The sequence below is a fragment of the Dendrobates tinctorius genome, unplaced genomic scaffold (genome assembly GCF_039654945.1).
Source record: "Dendrobates tinctorius isolate UK_male_01 unplaced genomic scaffold, ASM3965494v1 ptg000102l, whole genome shotgun sequence".
NCBI lineage: Eukaryota > Metazoa > Chordata > Amphibia > Anura > Dendrobatidae > Dendrobates > Dendrobates tinctorius.
This window is the reverse complement of record NW_027361770.1, coordinates 36,140,148-36,160,061: the sequence shown is the minus strand read 5'-3', so window position 1 is coordinate 36,160,061 and position 19,914 is coordinate 36,140,148. Positions and strand designations below refer to the sequence as shown.

The following is a 19,914-nucleotide window of genomic DNA, read 5'->3' as shown; positions in this document are numbered from 1 at the left end:
AAAGCGTTCCAGACTTATTACCATATAAAAGGGACACTGGTCAGAGTTGTAAAACTTGGCCTGCTCAGGATGGTGAAAACAAGCTGGGGGTGAAGGGGTTAGTGAACTTACACCAAGTGGCAGAGGTACTATAAATAAAAACATCTATAAAACCACAAAACGTTATGGCTAACAAGAGCTGTCTCAATATGTACTTCCTTTACCTAGGTCACAGCTATAGGACACAATACAATTTTGGAATACTTACTTTAAGTCCTTTGTATTTAAAAAAATACTGCTCCAGTTGGTCGCTCAGATGCTGTGTCAAGTTCAGTACTATTTTTGCTTCTTCCCGGGATGAGATCTTGAAGTTTTCCTAGAAAATGTCAATTGTATTGTCTTATATTACAATTTTATATGGGTAAATGAGAATACAGAAAATGTATAAAATATATTTATTAAGACATTCTAATTAAAATCTACTATTAACTTACCGAATAATTTAAGGCCATTTGTCTTTTATCTAAAACTTGAGACTGTAAAAAAAAAAAACATCCATAATTATTAGTTTATTATTTAAGTTATTACAGAAAATGATTTTACGTAGTTTCAAATTAAAGCACCATTGCAGTGTTTTTTTCACAGCTGGAGTGGTTCTTTAAATGTAAGTCCCCTGCTCCCAGTCATATATTCACCCTCCGTCATCTTCACTGTTTTTCAGCACCGCTCCAGTCCCACGGCACCATCTTGTGAGTGCAGTATCTAATTGGCTGGAAGTCACAAGCTCTCAATGCAAGTCTAACAGAGCCAGAAGAAGGCACTCATAGGTTTACATTGATTAGTGACCTCCGGTTCGCCCACCAAACACTGAAGCAGTTGGCAAGTCACAAACTGCAGGAGCCGGACCAGAGCGGCGATTAAAACAGATGAAAATGTAGGAAGGTGAATATCACACAGGGCACTTGGATTTTAAGCACCATTTTCACGGCAAAATAAAAAAAACAAAACGTTGGGAGTCGTGCTTTAAAGGGAATCGGTCACCCATTTTTAGTGATATCATGTAAAGATATCACTCAATTGTGCGTCCCATAAGGATTCTATTAGGACTTTTGATTCCCCCCGACCCCACACCTTTGATGCATAAATACCTTTTTTATCTTGGTTGGGGATGTATGGAAATCGCCGCGTTACGGTCCGATGGGCGGGGCTTATTCGCCTTCTCCCCCCTCGGCTTGCTGAACGTAATCTTGATCTGTGAATATCACAGATGCCGTAGTTTTTCTGCACTTGCGCATTGAAAAGGCCTCCGAAACTTGCGCAGTATGCTTTGCCCAACTGCATATAATCGGTACTGCGCATGCGCCAGTATTTTTCAGCGCGGTCTATGCCCCGGAAGTGTTCACATGCAGGACACACTTCCAGGGCATAGACCGCACTGAAAAAGACCGGCGCATGCGCAGTACCAATTGTATGCTTTGCCCACAGTTAGGCAAAGTATGCTGCGCAAGCGCCAGAGGCCTTTTCAATGCGCAAGCGCGGAAAAACTACGGCATCTGTGATATTCATAGATGAAGATTACGTTCAGCAAGCCGAGGGGGGGGGGGGGGAGAAGGCGAATAAGCTCCGCCCATCGGACCAGACCGTGGCGATTTCCATACATCCCCAACCTAGATAAAAAAACAGGATTTTTGGGTTGCTTACCGTAAAATCTGTTTCTCGGAGCCTTCATTGGGGGACACAGAGACCATGGGTGTACGCTGCTGCCACTAGGAGGCTGACACTATGCACAAAAAAAGGGTTAGCTCCTCCTCCGCAGTGTACACCCCACCGACCGGCAGGAAATTCCTCAGTTAGTGAGAAAGCAGTAGGAGAAGTAACAGAATAGATTGAAAAACAGGACAACTCAACTGTAAATAACCAACAAACATAAGAACAGGAGTTGCAGAACATGGGAGGGTGCTGTGTCCCCCAATGAAGGCTCCGAGAAACAGATTTTACGGTAAGCAACCCAAAAATCCTGTTTTCTCGTTCGCCTTATTGGGGGACACAGAGACCATGGGACGTCCCAAAGCAGTCCCTGGGGCGGGAAAGCAAACTTCCATCAGGCCAGCGGACTCACCACCGCTGCCTGCAAAATCCTTCCACCTAGGCTGGCATCCACCGAAGCGTAGGTGTGGACCTTGTAGAATTTCACAAATGTGTGAACCGATGACCAGGTTGCAGCTTTACAAGCTGCAGCGCGGAAGCTCAGTGGCGCACCGTCCAGGAGGTACCACTGCCCGGGTAGAGTGAGCTCTAATTCCCGGAGGGGTCAATCGATGTATGACCCGGTAGGCCTCCAAAATTGCCGATCTGATCCAGCGAGCAATAGTAGCTTTGGAGGCCGGCTGACCTCTTTGCACCCCATTTGGAAGGATGAAGAGAGTCTGTCTTCCGCAAAGAAGTCGTCCTAGCTAGGTAGACCATCGCCCTGACCAAGTCCAGCTCGTTCAAGGAGCGGTCCCGAGGACGAGCTGGACCCGGACAAAAGGACGGGAGAACAGTATCCTCATTCAGGTGGAAAGTGGACAGCACTTTAAGAAGGAAAGCGGGCGGAGGCGGCAGAACTACCTTGTCCTAGAGGAGTACCAAGAAAGGAGAGCGGCAAGAGAGGGCCGCCAATTCCGACACGCGCCGGATGGAGGCGAAGGCGATGGCCACTAGGAAGGCTACTTTCCATGAAAGGAGGGATAGGGGAAAGTTCCCTGAGAGGTTCAAAGGGAGGACCTTGCAGAGCCTCAAGAACCAGATTAAGACCCCAAGGATCTACGGGCGCTCTGTACGGAGGAGCCGTATGAGCCACTCCTTGAAGGAAGGTTTTGACCTGAGGACGGGAGGCCAACGTCTTCTGAAATAAAATGGACAGCGCCGAAACTTGACCTTTTAAAGAGCTGAGGGCAAGGCCTGCATCACGCCCTGCCTGAAGAAACGCAAGGACAGAAGGGAGCGAAAAATGTATGGGCAGAATGTCGGTGGACTCGCACCAAGTGAAATAGGCCTTCCAGGTACGGTAATAAACTTTGGAAGACGATGGCTTTCTGGCCCGGATCATAGTATGAATAACTCGATCCGAAACGCCTGATCGATTCAAAACCTCGGTTTCAACAGCCACGCCGTTAAATTGAGTGGCCGAGAATTGGAGTGGCAAATCGGACCTTGAGACAGCAGATCTGCCCTGTCTGGAAGCTTCCAGGGGGCGTCCGCGAGAAGGTTGACGATGTCCGTGAACCAAGCCCTTCTGGGCCAATTCGGGGCGATGATTGACTGGAATTCCTTCCGCCTTGATTTTCTTCAACAGCCTGGGAAGAAGAGGCAGAGGAGGGAATAGGTAGGGGAGCTTGAACTGCGACCAAGGAATGGCCAGAGCGCTGGCGCCCACTGCGAGAGGATCTCGAGCCCTGGATACAAACTTTCCTGTTGAGGCGAGAATCTAGCAGGTCTACGTCCGGGGTTCCCCAACGACGGCAAAGCTGAAGAAATACCTCCGGACGTAGGGACCACTCTCCCGCCACTAGACCCTCGCGGCTGAGAAAATCGGCGGCCCAGTTGTCTACGCCACCAATGTGCACCGCGGATATTGCCGGGACTGAAAGCTCTGCCCAATGAAGAATCTTGGACACTTCTGCCAGGGCTGAGACACTCCGTGTCCCCCCTGGCGGTTGACATATGCCACCGCTGTGGTATTGTCTGTCTGAATCCGGATAGGCAGGCCCTTGAGAAGCCTCTCCCAGTGAACAAGAGACAGATAAATGGCTCGTATCTCGAGGACGTTGATCGGCAGAGCTGACTCCTGAATCGACCATCGACCCTGAACAGTGTGACTGCGGAACACTGCCCCCGGCCGAGGAGGCTGGCATCCGTTGTCACAATCTGCCAGTGAATGGGAAGGAATGGCCGTCCTAGGGAGATGAGAGGAGACATCAGCCACCAATTGAGGGACTGCTTGACCCGGTATGAAAGACGAAATGGGCGGTCCAGGGAAAGAACAGACCTGTTCCGAGACAGTATGGCGTGTTGGAGGGGTCTGGAGTGAAATTGGGCAAAGGGAACCGCCTCTGTCGCTGCCACCATCTTTCCCAGGTCTTTCATGGTTGTCCGGAGAGATGGAAGTCGTAAGATATGCAGCGCTCGCACATCCCGCTGCAGGGAGCAAATATTTTCTTGTGGGAGAAAACCTTCGATAGACGATTGCCGAACAATAGACCCAGAAACACAAGACGTTGGTCGGAAAAAGGCAGGACTTCCTTTTGTTGATGAGCCACCCGAAATTGGACAGGGCGTCGGGGACGATGGTAAGACTTTGGCGAGCTTGATGAAAGGATAGAGCTTCGATCAGAATGTCGTCGAGGTACGGAAAAAGAACGAGACCTTTGATTCTCAACAAGGCCATCAACGCTGCCATGATCTTCGTAAATACTCTGGGTGCGGTGGCGAGATCGAACGGCAGTGCAACGAATTGGTAATGTTCCTGGCGAATCGCAGGAATTTCTGATGGCCGGAGAATATGGGAACATGTAGATAGGCATCTTGAATGTCTATTTAACACATGAACTCCTGCGTCTCTATGGAAGCGATTAACGACCAGAGACTCCATTAGGAAATGACGCAGTCGGACTGTCTTGTTGAGTAACTTGAGGTCCAAGATGGATGGAACTGTACCGCCTTTTTTCGGTACCACAAACAGGTTTGAGTAAAACCCTGTGAACCGTTCTGACTCGGGGACGGGCACGATCACTCCAGAAGTGAGGAGAGAGGCGATGGACGCAAAGAACCCCGGAACTAAGGCAGGATCTTTTGGAGGTTGGGACTCGAAGAAACGATCCCGGGGACGAGAAATGAACTCTATCTTGTATCCTGATGATACCACCTCCCTGACCCAAGCGTCCTCTACTGAGGCAAGCCAGCAGTCTCTGAAGAAAAGACGACGACCTCCCAATTGGGAAGGACTCTCGGGGGTTCGTTGATAGTCATGCTGATGTGGACTGTCCAGATCTGGATCCGGAGGTTCTGCCCTGGGAGGAGTGAGTGGGTCTGAAAGACGCCTTTTTTCTATCCTGGCGTACCTGCGTTTTCTGTTGGTTAGAGAAGTTGTCTGCCGTATTGAAACGGTGGAATGTCCGAAAGGGCCGAAACTGACGTTTTAGCGGAAGTCTGCGAGGCTTGGACTGAGGGAGGAGGGAACTCGTGCCTCCAGTGGCGTCCTTAATAATCCGATCCATCTGGGATCCGAAGAGACGCGCCCCCTGAAAAGGCAGATTGGTAAGAGACTTATCTGAATTCAAATCCGCCTGCCAAGCCTTGAGCCAAATTGTACGTCGGATTGCCACAACGCTGCTTGACGCCTGAACTGCGCAAGACGCGACATCCAAGGAGGCAGAGAGCAGATAATCCCCTGCATGGGAGATCTGGTTGGCCAGTTCGGACAATTGCTCTGGTTGGGCCTTACCTAGGATGCCCTTGCAGAGATCCTCTGCCCAAGTGGCTATGGCCTTCGCTACCCAAGAGGAAGCGAAGGCTGGGCTTAGCACCGCTGCAGCCGCTTCGTATGCTTTGCTAAGGATTCTATAATCCTATCATTCGAATCCTTTAGTGACGCCACACCTGAAATCGGGAGGACCGTGCTGTTAGACAGTCTGGACACGGGTGCGTCTACCGAGGGGGAAGCAGACCAGTTGTTGGTGAGCTCCTTGGCAAACGGGTACAGCACGCCGAGGCGCTTCCCTCTTTGAAGGCGCCTGGTCGGATTTTCTCTTTCCCTGGTAAGGATCTTGCCAAACTCAGAGTGGGAGGCGAAGACCCTGGAAGGTGTTTCTGCCCGTCTGAACGAAACCTCCTGTTCTGAGGATTTCGCAGGGGAGTCTGAGATTTCGAAGGTGTGGTTAATCGCAGCAATGAGGTTCTGTACCGTAACCTTCATGTCCGCGTCCAGCTCTAAGATCCATTCGGATGACACATCCGAGAACGCTTCACCTGACTCGGGTCAGGAGGCACGGGAGGGCGACTGCTGGGAAGGACTATGTGGGGATGTGAGGCCAGGAGGGGATCCTGGCCGGTGATCCTGTCTGGGCCTTTGCGGCTTCTGCTGGCTGGCTCAGATGGAGCTTCATGTGACCTGCTGGACCCTGCAGAAGTGTCCAGGGGCAACTTATCAAGGACGGCTACTATGGACTGAGACACCCTGGTGAGGCCTGCCACTGATTGTGAAAGAGACGAGGCCCAACCAGGAATGGGGGGTTCGCTTTCACGTGGCGCAATAGGTGGCTCCTGGACGGAGTCATGCTGAATGGGATTGCTGCAGTCCAGGCAGAGGGGTGGGGGCAGGCGGACGGCCACGCTCAGCCTTAGAGATAGGATAATGAAGGAGAAAAGAAGAAACCTGCGGAAATGCTGGAAGGTTGGGGGACAGAAGGCAGAGAAGGGTGTCAGTCTGCAAGTTGCAGAGCTACTCACGATGCGGTGTCCCCAAAGGTACTGATACACGGCTCGTCTGAAGATGCAGGGCCCCAGCAGAGGAGAACGTGGAATCCCTCTGTGTCCGGCTGACATGGTGATAAAATGGCGGCAGCCTGAGGGAACCAGGATAAACGCGCGCCTTCAAACGAAGAAGATGGGCGGAGCTAGCTGCTGAGGCAAAGAGGGTACCGCCCGCTGCCCACAGCAGGTTCTGAGAGGCGGTGGGTGGTCCTAGAACGGGCGGGAGAGAAGCCCGCCTATGAGAGAGAGAGCGGGGGGGCGTGGCCGCGACGTCAGAGAAGGCCCGAAATGAAGCCGGGGACTAAATTAATGGCGACGGCCGCCTGTCAGCGCGGGGCGGCGCGGAGGTCTCGCAGCGTCGCCGCGGCCACCTCCCTACCCATCACCTGGATCCCCTGCCGAACGCCGAAGAAAGAAGGAGGTGGAGAAGCATAGAACAAGGCCCGCGCAACAGCCGGGGCCCGTACGAATGCGGCGGCCGCCGGGAGGCGCGGGCGGCGCAGAGACTCCACAGTACTCCCTCGGCGACCGCTCCCAAGAATCCTGAAACCGCCAGGGGGCCGCATCTTGGACTGCATACTCACCTCCGTTTGCAATAAAGGTACCTGATATATCCCACGCTGTCTGCGTCTTTGTGGTATCCGCGCCTCATCCGACCGACAGGCTCTGGTAGGCGAGTGGGTGGGAGGCGGGGGGCGAGGACTCTCCTGATCGCTGGCACGCACCCGTGCTAAGCTGTGGTCCCGCCACTGAGAGCTATGAGGATACGGGGTGGCAGTACACGCCGTACTCATAGTCTCTTGTGGGAGTACAGTAGTGACCATTCACACTGTATCCCTCCGGAAACCTGAAAAGGAACGACGCACATCGAGGTAGATATGGGTCTAATGAAAGACCCGTGTCCACCTCCTACTGACACTAAGCTAAACTGAGGAATTTCCTGCCGGTCGGTGGGGTGTACACTGCGGAGGAGGAGCTAACCCTTTTTTTGTGCATAGTGTCAGCCTCCTAGTGGCAGCAGCGTACACCCATGGTCTCTGTGTCCCCCAATAAGGCGAACGAGAAAAGGTATTTATGCATCAAAGGTGCGGGGGGTCAGGGGGAATCAAAAGTCCTAATAGAATCCTTATGTGACACAGAATTGAATGATATCTTTACATGATATCACTAAAAATGGGTGACAGATTCCCTTTAAGATACAAGCAGATTTGGACTGTGTTCACACTGGAGTCAGGGCTTAGGTTTCTTATGACTTCAGTTTCAAAATCTTAAACTGGACACCATTGACGTTAAGGGGAACTACCAAGTTTCCTTTTTTATTTTTCATTGTGTAAAATAGCGTAGAAGACAACGCTATTTAATGCGAAAAGACTATCACCAACTGAAAAACTAGTCTGAATGAAGGCTACCTAAAGCCAAGAAAAGTAATTTGCTGTTGGAAAAAGCCATTTGAATTAAACTAAACATAAAAGGTTAATCCTCTCTTTTTGCTAAAAAAGACCACCCCCTCGGCTTATACACGCGTCAAGGTCCCACTTACTTGTTCTCCAATGCAGTATGGAGGTCTCCAGTGTCCTCCGGATCATCTGCATGCTCCCCTGCAGCCTCTGTGTGTTGAGGTGAATGCTGACAGATATACGGCGGTCGGCGTTGGCACTGGGACAAGTGTCGGAGTTCTGAGCAGGCGGGAACACCGATGCGCTATGGGGGCCAGGTGTCTGTGCCGCAGCTTGCTCAGGAACTGCGGCGTCTTCCGCGTCCTCTGGCTGTGATGTTCAGGTCAGAGGGCGCGATGACGTGATTACTGTGCGCCCTCTGCATGAACAATCACTGCAGAGAGACGGCGACGCTGAGGATCACGAGACGGTGACACTGAAGAGCAGCGGTCAGCGACGAGAGGGGAGTATGTCATGTTTTTTTAATCTAGCAGCAGCAGCAGCAATATAGGGTATAGGATCAGCATAAACTGCATTTGAGCATTATATGGGCATCTTATGGGGTCCATCATCAACTTTATGTAGCATTATATGGGGCATATTTTTGCATGGAGCATCTTATGGGGACCCATCATCAACTTTATGCAGCATTATATGGGGAATATTTTTGTATAGAACATCTTATGGGGGACATCATCAACTTTATGGAGCATTATATGGGGAAATTTTTTCTATGGAGCCCATCATCAACTTTATGCAGCATTATATGGGTATCTATTTTTATTTTTGAAATTTACCAGTAGCTGCTGCATTTCCCACCCTAGGCTTATACTCAAGTCAATAAGTTTTCCCAGTTTTTTGTGGTAAACTTAGCTGCCTCGGCTTATACTCGGGTCGGCTTATACTCGAATATATACGGTAATCATCTTACTCTGATAAGTAATATAGCAATACCAAAAATATATGTACTTTGCCCAACATGCAAAACTACTCTAATGGTGCAGTTCAGATGGAGAGACAAAAAAAAAAATAGTGACAAAATGATTTGGACTTGGGGTAACATTTTGCATGATATGGATTATGTAATAGCAGACACTGACAAAACAGATTCCCTGTGCAAGGAGCATATGGGCCAATTGCAGTCCATTAATTCAACATAATGAACAATTCCACCTGCTTTGAAGGGGAAAATGGGCCCCCTTTATTATCTCTTTGGCCCATGTGTGGCTGCACAGGTTGCAACAATGGTATGTCTGCCCCTGTATGAATGCATTACTACAAATATGCAAAGTAACATGAGTCCATGTTTTAAGGTCCTTTTACATTTAGCGATGCACCAGCGATCCGACCCGGTCAGGATCGCTGGTGCATCGCTAAATGATCGCTAGTGAGCTGTCACACAGGCAGACCTCACAGCGATGCAGCAGCGACGCAGCGCACGATATTCACCTTTCACACACAGCGATCCTGGCATCCTCCCGCTGCCGCCACGCGTCGCTCGTCGTCACAGCAGGAAGCCGACGACGAGAAATGGAGCCGGACATTCTCGCGCGATCAGCGATGGACAGCGGGGGAGCCGGTCGGAGGTAAGTATCACACATAGCGATATCGCTATAACGTCACAAAATCGGTGACGTTATAGCGATATCGCTATGTGTAAAACCCCCTTTAGACTTGGAGAAATGGTACACATTTTTTGGTCCCAGGGCCACATTGTCATACTGAGCCAATCTTAAGGGCTGGAAATTTTTTAAAGGGATAATTACATTAATACATCACCAAAACCAAGTATTTGAGAAAGAACTGAAGAGTTCCTGCTCCAAAAAAAAACCCAGTGTGTAAACGCAGTAACTTAAACTGATTTTTTTTGAGCAAAAACATGCCAAATCCTCCTCAATTTCGAGAATTTTTAAGTTTTAATATAGCAATGATTCACGTTATGGATTAATGTGTGTACATCAAAACACAGTCAGCACGAGTGTGGCTCCAGAACCACCGTCAATACATGAATGCAGCATTAGAACCAACAGTAGTACATGAATATAGCACTAGAACCACCATCAGTACAAGAACGAAGCACCAGAACAACCATCAGTACATGAACGGAGAGCCATAATCACTATCAATAAATGTATACAGCACTAATGTCAGGTTAGTTCAATATACAATTGTATATCATGAACTGAAAATTCTCATTTTCTCATGTATAAAGTGCTCTCAGTGAGAGAAACAAAATAGGAATCTTGTGGGTATGATACCTTTTAATTGTAACTTATCAACGCTGTGATACCACATATATGTATTTTTTGCCATTTTTAAATGGGTTGAAAATTTGAGTGTTTTGAATTTTTTTTTTTCAGATTTTTTAAAAAGTGTATTTTTCTTTACTTTTCATTGTATTTTTGTAGTCTTCTCAGGAGACTTGAACATGCAATCATTCGATCGCTAGTACTATATACAGCAACACTGAAGTATTGCTGCATATATAGTAAAAGTCACTGTCTGCATAGTAGCCCATCCACAGACTGGGTGTCTAGAGCTCCATGGCGGCAAGCATGGCAGTCTTCAACAGACCTTCGGCTGTCATAGGAATCCATCTGTGCTCTGTTATCACATTGCGGAGTGACCGATGGGCACATAAAATGAAGTGCCCCCAAGCTGGTATGGTGCTAAACCCACCCAAACACCCAAAGGGTTTAATTAGAGTTTGTTTATCCATGATGTAGGCAGATGGATGCAGTTTTCTATAAATCTTCATGTGGGTCCCACTGCTTTTTTGTTACTCCATAAGCATAATATGCTTTACATATTATAATATTCTATTGTAGATAAGTAGGGGTACTAGCAAATCATGGTTATTCTGTTGTAAGCTTTTCTAGAATGAAACATACAATGAAATAAAATACATTAATGGTTTAATTTATCAGATTTTTAGAGTTTCTCAGAAAGATCACTTACTTCATTTTCTGTATTTTATTCTATTTAACTTTTCACAAGGACACTCTATGGAGACATCTTTCCCTCCCCCTTTTTCCTGTGTTTGGATGGACTACAGAACACTGCCAACTGCTGATCACATAGTAAATGTAGGAGATGTGCGCATGATCACTGTGCTTAACATTTTTTGTGTTTATTAATATATATTGTTGCATAATATGCACTTTGTTTTTGCATACTATTGATTATGAATTAGGCTGGTTTCACATTTGCGTTAAAACAACGCTGCGCCCTGCGTCGTTAAGCCCCGCCCTGAGCCGGCTCCCTGCCCGCCCCATCCGGGATCACCGCCTACTTTCGCATTTGCACGCATGCGATCGGCGCACCCTATCTTTAGCATAGGGTGCGCAGATCATGCGCTGCCAGTGTGAAAGTAGCGTGCTGCGCACTTTTGACGGTGCGCCCTGCGCGCCGAAATGCAGCATGTTGCATTTCGGCGCGCACGGCGCACCGTCAAAAGTGCGCAGCACGCTACTTTCACACTGGCAGCGCATGATCTGCGCACCCTATGCTAAAGATAGGGTGCGCCGATCGCATGCGTGCAAATGCGAAAGTAGGCGGTGATCCCAGATGGGGCGGGCAGGGAGCCGGCTCAGGGCGGGGCTTAACGACGCAGGGCGCAGCGTTGTTTTAACGCAAATGTGAAACCAGCCTTAGCTGTATGCATTTTCTATATATATTTGATGTAACACTTCACAATTTTTATATTCACTTAAATACATTCCTTCACTCTTCATATTTATCCATCTCATATTTGTAACACATTTGCACCTTCACTTTTCATCTTACACCAATCACATGCATATGTTTCAGTAGATAAGGCTGGGTTCACATAGCGTTTAGGGGATGCGTTAACGCACCCATACACTGCCATAGACGAGCGCATCACTAACGCATGCCATAATCGGAATACGTTAGTGATGTGAAATCATTCTGTGACGGACCCTCGGACGTGGGCTGCAGCGTCCGAGGGTCTGTCACTGCTAGCGCAGATGAAGCATCTGCCCTAGTGGGATCACATAACGCGATCACGTTATGGGAGTAACGTTAATGCAGTCCGTCAACGCTATACGTTGAACTACCTGCATTAATGCTATGTGAACCTGGCCTAAGATATATGATATTTGTATCAGTTATGTCCCTTAATATTTCACTATTTTTAGTCATTTTCGTATATGCACTTTATTGCCACTAGCATTTTCTATAACTATTTTTATACTATATTTTTTTTCTTATATTGTATGTATAAATATTTATGCACATTTTTCGATTCTTTTTGTACTTTATATTCGTTTGATTGCAGTCATTTTGTATATAATGATGTTGGCTATAACCCATATTATTGTTAATGTATAAAACAAATAATTTATCTATTTGTCCCAATGATGGTACCTATTTAACGATGTACTATAATTTGTGTTGTGTTTCTAGGTCTATCGATATGTATCCACATTGTTCTGCACTATTGTGCTTCTTTGTTCACCATGGATCTTTCTCCTTCGGATCGTTTCTCCCGTGATTGAGCGTATGGACTTGTTCCTGCCCTCTGGGTGTGTCCTGTGATGCTTTAGCATCCATGCACGGGTTGAATCAAATGACCGGTTTCAGGTCACATGACTTATGTGCCCGGAAGTCTGCTTGCGTCATCCTAACTGGACTATGGATGATGCGTGACACGCTATGGATGGGCAGCACTCGTGCCGTGTGCCGCTATGTCTTGAACTCTCCTTACTCCTATAGGCCAGAGGGTGTTTATAGGGTTCCTCCTGCTAGTCTGACGCCCCACCCCCTGACAAATGCTAGTGCCAAAACGCGCGTCGGGCCCTGGCGCCATTCCAGCAGGAGAGTATAGGTAACCTATAAGTTTAACTTTCTCTACTCACTTGGTACTTTATGGACATTAGCTATTGATTTTTCTGACAGCTATATTGTACCATAAGCTACTATGCCCATATAAAGTATTTTCTCTGGCTTATTTACCTTGTTATTACAGAACATCACATCCTTTATAAACCAAGTGCACAATATATAACTATATCCACTGTATTTTATCTCCTTCTGCTAGGCTATGTCGCTGCCTCTGTGTACTCAATTGAGTGTTTTTAATTTAATTTTATGATTGTCTACCTCTGTTGGCATATCCTTTTGTAATTAGGTTTTCAGATTCTGTAGGGTAGGGTAACCTTGCTTACACCTTAACTGTATTTACTTGTTTACATGCAAGAAACACTCCAGGTAAGTGTTTCACAATTTTCAACATTTTTATTCTTATGCCATTAAACCAGAGAGATATGTCACACAAAATAGTTAATAAATAACATTTCCCACATGTCTACTTTACATCAGCACAATTTATAAAAAAAAAAATTTTTCTGCTAGGAAGTTATAAGGGCTAAAAGTTGATCAACGACTTCTCATTTTTATACCATATTTTACAAACCTTTTTTTTTTTTTCTTCTTAGGAGCTACCGTATGTAATCGAGTATAAGCTGAAAATTTCAGCCCTTTTTTGGGGCTGAAAGTCCAAACCCCCCCGGCTTATACTCGAGTCATAACGGGGGTTGGTAGGAGAGGGGGAGCGTGGATGTCAGATGTCAAACCCCCTCTGCAGCCCCCCTGCTTCTTCCAGGGTCTCAGCGCCTCAGCTCTTCCTGGATTTAGCAGTCACGTGGTACCGCTCGTTAAAGTCATGAATTTGCGCATATTCATGACTAATGAGCAGTACCACGTGACTGCTGAAACCTGGAAGAGCTAGAGCACCGAGATCATAGAAGAAGCAGGGGGGCTGCAGAGACCGTACGCCAGGAGGGGTTGAAAATGTCGGGGGAGGATGGGGAGCAGTGCAATATTCACCTGTCCCCGCGCCGCTTTGTCCTCCGCATCCTCTGACCTGATGTTCAGGTCAGAGGGCGCGATGAACGGTGACAGGTGAATATCACCAGTGCCGGGAGCCTGAGCCAGCGGCGACACCGGCACCTGGCCCACATAGCACGCCGTTGTCCCCGCCTACTCAGGACACCTGGCCCCCAGCGACGAGAGGTATGTTTTTTTTTTTTTTTTTAATAGCAGCGGCAATATATGGGAGGTATTTATCTATGGAGCATCTTCTTGGGCCACCATTAACCCTTGTGCAGCAATATATGGGGGGTATTTTTCTATTAAGCATCTTCTTGGGCCACCATTAACCCTTGCGCAGCATTTTATGAGGGATATTTATCTATGGAGCATCTGTTTGGACCACCATTAACCCTTGTGCAGCACCATCGGCTTATACTCGAGTCAATACGTTTTTTTGTGGCAAAATTAGGGGTCTCTGCTTATACTCGGGTCGGCTTATACTAGAGTAAATACGGTACATCACATCTGAAGTAACTTTGGGGGGCCTACATGCCAGAAAATACCCAAAAGTGACACCATTCTAAAAACTGCACCCCTCAATCTCTTCAAAACAACATTCAAGAAGTTTATTAACCCTTCAGGTGCTTCACAGTAATTAATGGAATGTGGATGGAAAAAAAACAACTTTTTTTTCCACTAAAATTTTACTTTAGTCCTAAATTTTTTTTATTTTTACAAGGGTAACAGGACAAATTTCACAACAAATTTTGAGGTTCATTTTCTCCTGAGTACACAGATACCTCATATATGGGTGAAAACTAATGTTTGGGCGCATGGAAGGGCTCAGAAGGGTAGGAGCACAGTTTGACGTTTTGAATGCAAAAATGGCTGGATTCGAGAGCAGACACCATGTGGAGTTTGGAAAGCCCCTGATGTGCCTAAACAGTGGAAACCCCAGACAAGCGACCCCATTTTGGAAACTAGACTTCTCAAGGAATGTATCTAGATTTGTGGTGAGCACACTGAACCCCCAAGATGCTTCACAGAAGTTTATAACGTAGAACCGTGAAAATAAAAATAAAAAAACAATTTTTTTCCCACAAAAATTTTCTTTTAGGTCCAAATGTATTATTTTCACAAAGTAACAATTGTGCAATTGCTCCTGAGTATACCAATACCCAATATGTGATCGAAAACTACTTTTGAGGCACAGTGCAAAGCTCAGAAGGGAAGAAGCGCTATACTGAAATTCAGATTTTGCTGGAATGGTTTGAGGGTGCCATGTCACATTGGCAGAGTGCCTGAAATGCCAGAACAGCAGAAACCCCCAATAAGGCTGTGTGCCCACTTCGCGTTTAAGCGTTTCCGCCGCTGCGGAAATGCATAAAAAACGCATTCCCATGCAATCCTATGGGATTTCGCAGTTGCTGTGCCCATGCTGTGGATTTTTCCGCTGCGGAATCGCATTTTATCTTTTACTATTGATGCTGCATAGGCAGCATCAATAGTAAAAAGTTGGTCACACTTGTCAAGCACTATGTGTGACCAACCTGTCAATCACTTCTCCAAGCGATGCTTCAAATCGCTTGGAAAAGCGCTAGCATTCTCGCTTACAAAAAGCTTGTGTTTTGCGGAAAAACGCATGTGAATTCCGCTTGCGTTTTACCCGCGGCGGGGAGTTGCGGAAATGCTGTGGACAATTCCGCAGCATTTCTGCAACATGGGCACATAGCCTAACTGATGTCATTTTACAAACTACACCCCAAAGAATTCATGAGTGCAGTGAGCATGCTGACACCACATGTGCCTCACAGAAATTTATACTGCTAAAGTGTTGTTTTAGCCCCAAATGTTTAAATTTTTCTAAGGGCTAACAGGAAAAAATTGACCTCACAGTTTGCAATTTCTCCCGATTGCCCCAATTCCCTATATGTAATAGGGAACTACTTTTGTGGCACAGTGCAAAGTTCAGAAAGGAAGGAGCGAAATATTATAGTGCAGAATTTACTCTTACAAACCGGTTTGCAGGTGCAATGACCCACTGAAAGAGCCTCTGAGGTGCCAGAAAAGCAGAACCCCCAATAAGTGACCCCATTTTACAAACTACGCATCTCAATGAATTCATCTAGGGGTGCAGTGATCATTTTGACACCACGGGTGTGTCACAAAATTTTATACAATAGGGCAGTAAAGAAAAAATAATTAAATTTTTACCACAAAATTTTTGTTTTAACCCCAGATTTTACACTTGTACAATGGGAAATGGGTAAAAATGAAACTAAAACTTGTCACGCAATTTCTGCTGAACATGGAAATACCTCATATGTGGCAGTACAGTACTGCTTAGTCACAAGGTGAGACTCTGGAAGGATGGAGCGCTATTTTCCTCTTAGAGCGCAGATTTTTCTAGAATAGTTTGTGGACTCAATATACAGAGCCCCCAAGTGCTAGAAAAGTTGACTCTGGATTGAGTTGGAGCTTTTATTGGGAACATTTTACATAACGTTTGGGATCACATTTATCTGGCTCTCTTCGCTGACCAGTTACTTTGCGGTTTCCATCTAAATCTCTGAGTGACGAGATTCAGATGAAACCCTAAGGGGTCCATTCACTATAAAGAGGCAGCAGAGTTAAGGTACTGTCACACTTAGCGATGTACCAGCGATCCCGACCAGCGATATGACGCGGTCAGGATCGCTGGTACATCGCTAAGTGGTCGCTAGTGAGCTGCCACACAGGCAGATCTCACCAGCGACATCGCAGGGGTGGTCGGGGGTCGCTACTTACCTGTCACACCAGGTGATCCTGCGTCCTCCTGCCCGGCTCCACGCGTCGCTCGTCGTCACAGCAGGAAGCGCCGCAGGAAGCTGACGAAACAGTCCTGGACGTTCTCGCGCGATCAGCGATAACCAGCGGGGGAGCGGGTCGTAGGTAAGTATCAGACACAGCGATATCGCTAGCAATATCGCTATAACGTCACTAGTTATAGCGATATTGCTAGCGATATCTCTTAGTGTGACAGGCCCTTTACTCTGGATTCCATCTGGCCTTTAAGCACACCTAAGAAGATGGACAGCGGTGGTTCACAGGTCAGACATCATCCACAGTGACTCCATCTGCCTCATTATAAGAAATCTTCTACCGGGGGTTCCATCAGGAATCACGTATTTCGGAGATTTACACGAAACCCCCGATGTAAGAGCTCAGCGCCAGAGCGCAGGATAAATGTGAGCCGAGCCTTACTGCTATCTTTGGGAGGCAGAATGAAAAAAATCAACAGCAGGAGAAGAATTGGTTTTATTTTTTACGACGTTCCTCCTGTGGTTTAAGTGATTAGACGACTTTATTCTTCGGGCTGATGCGTTTACAGCGATACCAGATTTATGTAGTTTTTTTTTTTTATGTATGGCTACTGTTGCATACGAAAAGACACTTTTTTTTTGCGAAAAACTAGTTTTTGCATCACCACATTATGAGAGACATAATTTTTGCAGATTTCTGCTGAGAAAATCATGTGAGTGCTTGCTTTTTACGACATGAGTTGACATTTTTATTGGTACCATTTTTGTGCATATGACATTTTTTGATCGCTTTCTGTTCCGATTTTTGGGAGGCAGAATGGACAAAAACCAGCAATTCAGGAATTTTTTTTTGTCATTTCTCATGCGATAAAATTGATATGGCAACTTTATTCTTTGGATCAGTACGATAACAGTGATACCACATTTATATCATTTTGTTCTGGCTTTGCGCTTCTACACAAAATTTTATGGAGAAGTTAGTAATTATTGCATTGCTATAGTCTGAGAGTTGTAACCTTTTAATTTTTCCGCTGATGGAGCTGTATGATGGATTTTTTTTGCGGAACAAGATGACATTTTCAGCGATACCATATTTATTTTCACTTGTCTTTTTTATTGCACTTTTTTCCAGCGGTATTGTGATAAAGCATAGTTTGGCTTTTATTTATTTTTTTTTTAAACAGCGTTCACTGAAGGGGTTAACCATTGTGACACTTTTATAGATTGGTATTGCCGTGTCCGGAACGACCCAAATAAGTGTACTTTTTTTTTTTAACATAAATGTGCATTTATTGGTGTAATATTTTTAATTATTTTGTACTTTAAAAAAAATAAAAATAAAAAAAAAATGTGTTTTTTTAAAATTATGTTTTAACTTTTTTTACTTGGTCCCTCTATGGGACTTTCCCCTTTTTTTTACTTTGATTGCAGGTATAATGCATTGCAATGCATTACACCTGTATAGAAAGCTTCTGAGATCATGCTTTGAATATGGTCTCAGAAGCCTTGGTAGCTTGGTGACCCCAGGTCACCATGGCAAAGGATCAGGCCCCTGCCATGATGTCGTAGGGGCGTTGATCTGAAGGTAGAGGGAGCTCCCATCCCTTTGCCTGCTTCCTAAATGATGTGATCGCTATCAACCTTTTTTTTTTTTTTCTTCAGAAACCAGATATTTTAGTTCCTGTTTTGTGTTGTAAAAAAATTCATATGAGAAAACTTAACTTACCTTATTCTGTTCAACAGGAGACCTAGAACAAAAGAAAACAAAATATGAACACAGAGCAAATAAAGAAAGGAAGGTTTAAAACAGCAAAAAAGTGAGCAAACAAAAGATAAATTACACCATGACACTAAATTTTTAAACTGGGTAATTTGAAAGGAAAATTAGAAAAAGTTTGATAATCTTCATCAAATTTGCTATAATGTTAGCAATATCCCATGTTAAACGTGAAAATGCTATTAAACATACTTACTCTCTCTCTTCTTGTTCAGCCACCCAATTTTCTACGAAAAGCAATATGGAGAGAGGGGGGAAAAAATCAGATATATTCACCAAGACTGATGTCAAATAATAATGAAATGGTCTATGGGTATGCATTTGAAAACAAAAATATCAGGTCAATCTCAGTCCATTGGGCCGGGGTCCACACACAATCTTCAATGCCTTTGTGTGCTACCCTCAGCTATCCGATCACAGACAAGATAGGAAGTAGAGAAGTGTCACGTAGCACTAGGGGATGGTACACTAAATCTCCAAACATCAATACTACGGACAAAAAGGAGGCATCATAGTGCCACCAATAATAGGGAAATACAAAATGAATATATCCCACAAAAATAAGGAGTGAATGATCCCAAAGGAAGACGATAATATAATAGAGACCTATTTATGCTTTAAAAATATCAAACTTTATTACGTATATCTAAATAGAATCTTTACAAAACCGACACAGTGGATATGGAGATATAGATCTCATGATCCCAAAGGAAAGGGGGCAACTCCCTGAATGAATAGAAGCTAAAAAAGTACTAAGCCCCAGAGGAAAATAGTACTAGAGTGATACACATAATGATAATAAAAAATGTAAATTTTATTAATTCATGATTAAAAAGTAGATAGTAGACAGATGCTTCTCGGTATATGATGCGGAAACAAATGATTTGAACATGTCAGAAAAAGTAACAAGAATAGCAGCACTCACCTGATCCTTCTTTCAATATGTGGTTTTAGTCCATAAAATTGGTTGCATTGATATTTGCGGGGGTGCAGGTGTTAGGGGAGTAGTTTTTTTATGGACCTGTAGAAGCGCCAACAAGGCGTGAAACGGCCGTAGTTCGGCAGGTCTCACTGTTCATGAAAAAACTCCCCTGACACCTGCACTTCTGCATAAATCAATGTAAAATGTACCCAATTTTATGGATTAACACCACATCTTGAAAGAAGGATCAGTGCTGAGTGCTGCTTTTCTTGTTATAACGCCAAAATTATGTTTTTTTGGACGCCATTACATTGCAATAAAATGCAATAACGGGCAATCAAAAGATCATATCTGCTCCAAAAAGGTGTCAATAAAAATGTCAGCTCGGCGTGCAAAAAATAAGCTCTCACTCAGCCCCAGATCACGGAAAACGGAGAAGCTACAGGTCTCGGAAAATAGTGCCATTTTTTTTTAAACAATTTTTGTATTTTTTTTTCACCACTTAAAAAAAAAAAAAAAAAAAAAAAAAAAAGGAACCTAAACATGCTTGGTGTCTGAACTTGTAAAGACCTGGGAATCATAATGGCAGGTCAGTTTTAGCATTTAGTGAACAACGTAAACAAAAAACTGGAATTGCAGTTTTTTTTTGCA

General features: G+C 45.3%; 1 protein-coding gene across 2 annotated transcripts in view; it reads right to left on the bottom strand.

The window, feature by feature from the left end:
• LOC141099772 (uncharacterized) overlaps positions 1–19,914 on the bottom strand; it is a 125,388-nt gene that overhangs the window by 25,782 nt on the left and 79,692 nt on the right. For both annotated transcript variants that reach the window (XM_073587822.1, XM_073587823.1), the window contains 4 exons: positions 18,538–18,568; positions 18,291–18,312; positions 474–515; positions 248–355 (listed from right to left, as the gene is read on the bottom strand). In XM_073587822.1, coding sequence (XP_073443923.1) covers positions 248–355; positions 474–515; positions 18,291–18,312; positions 18,538–18,568 — 203 coding nt within the window. The remainder of the gene's footprint in view (positions 1–247; positions 356–473; positions 516–18,290; positions 18,313–18,537; positions 18,569–19,914) is intronic.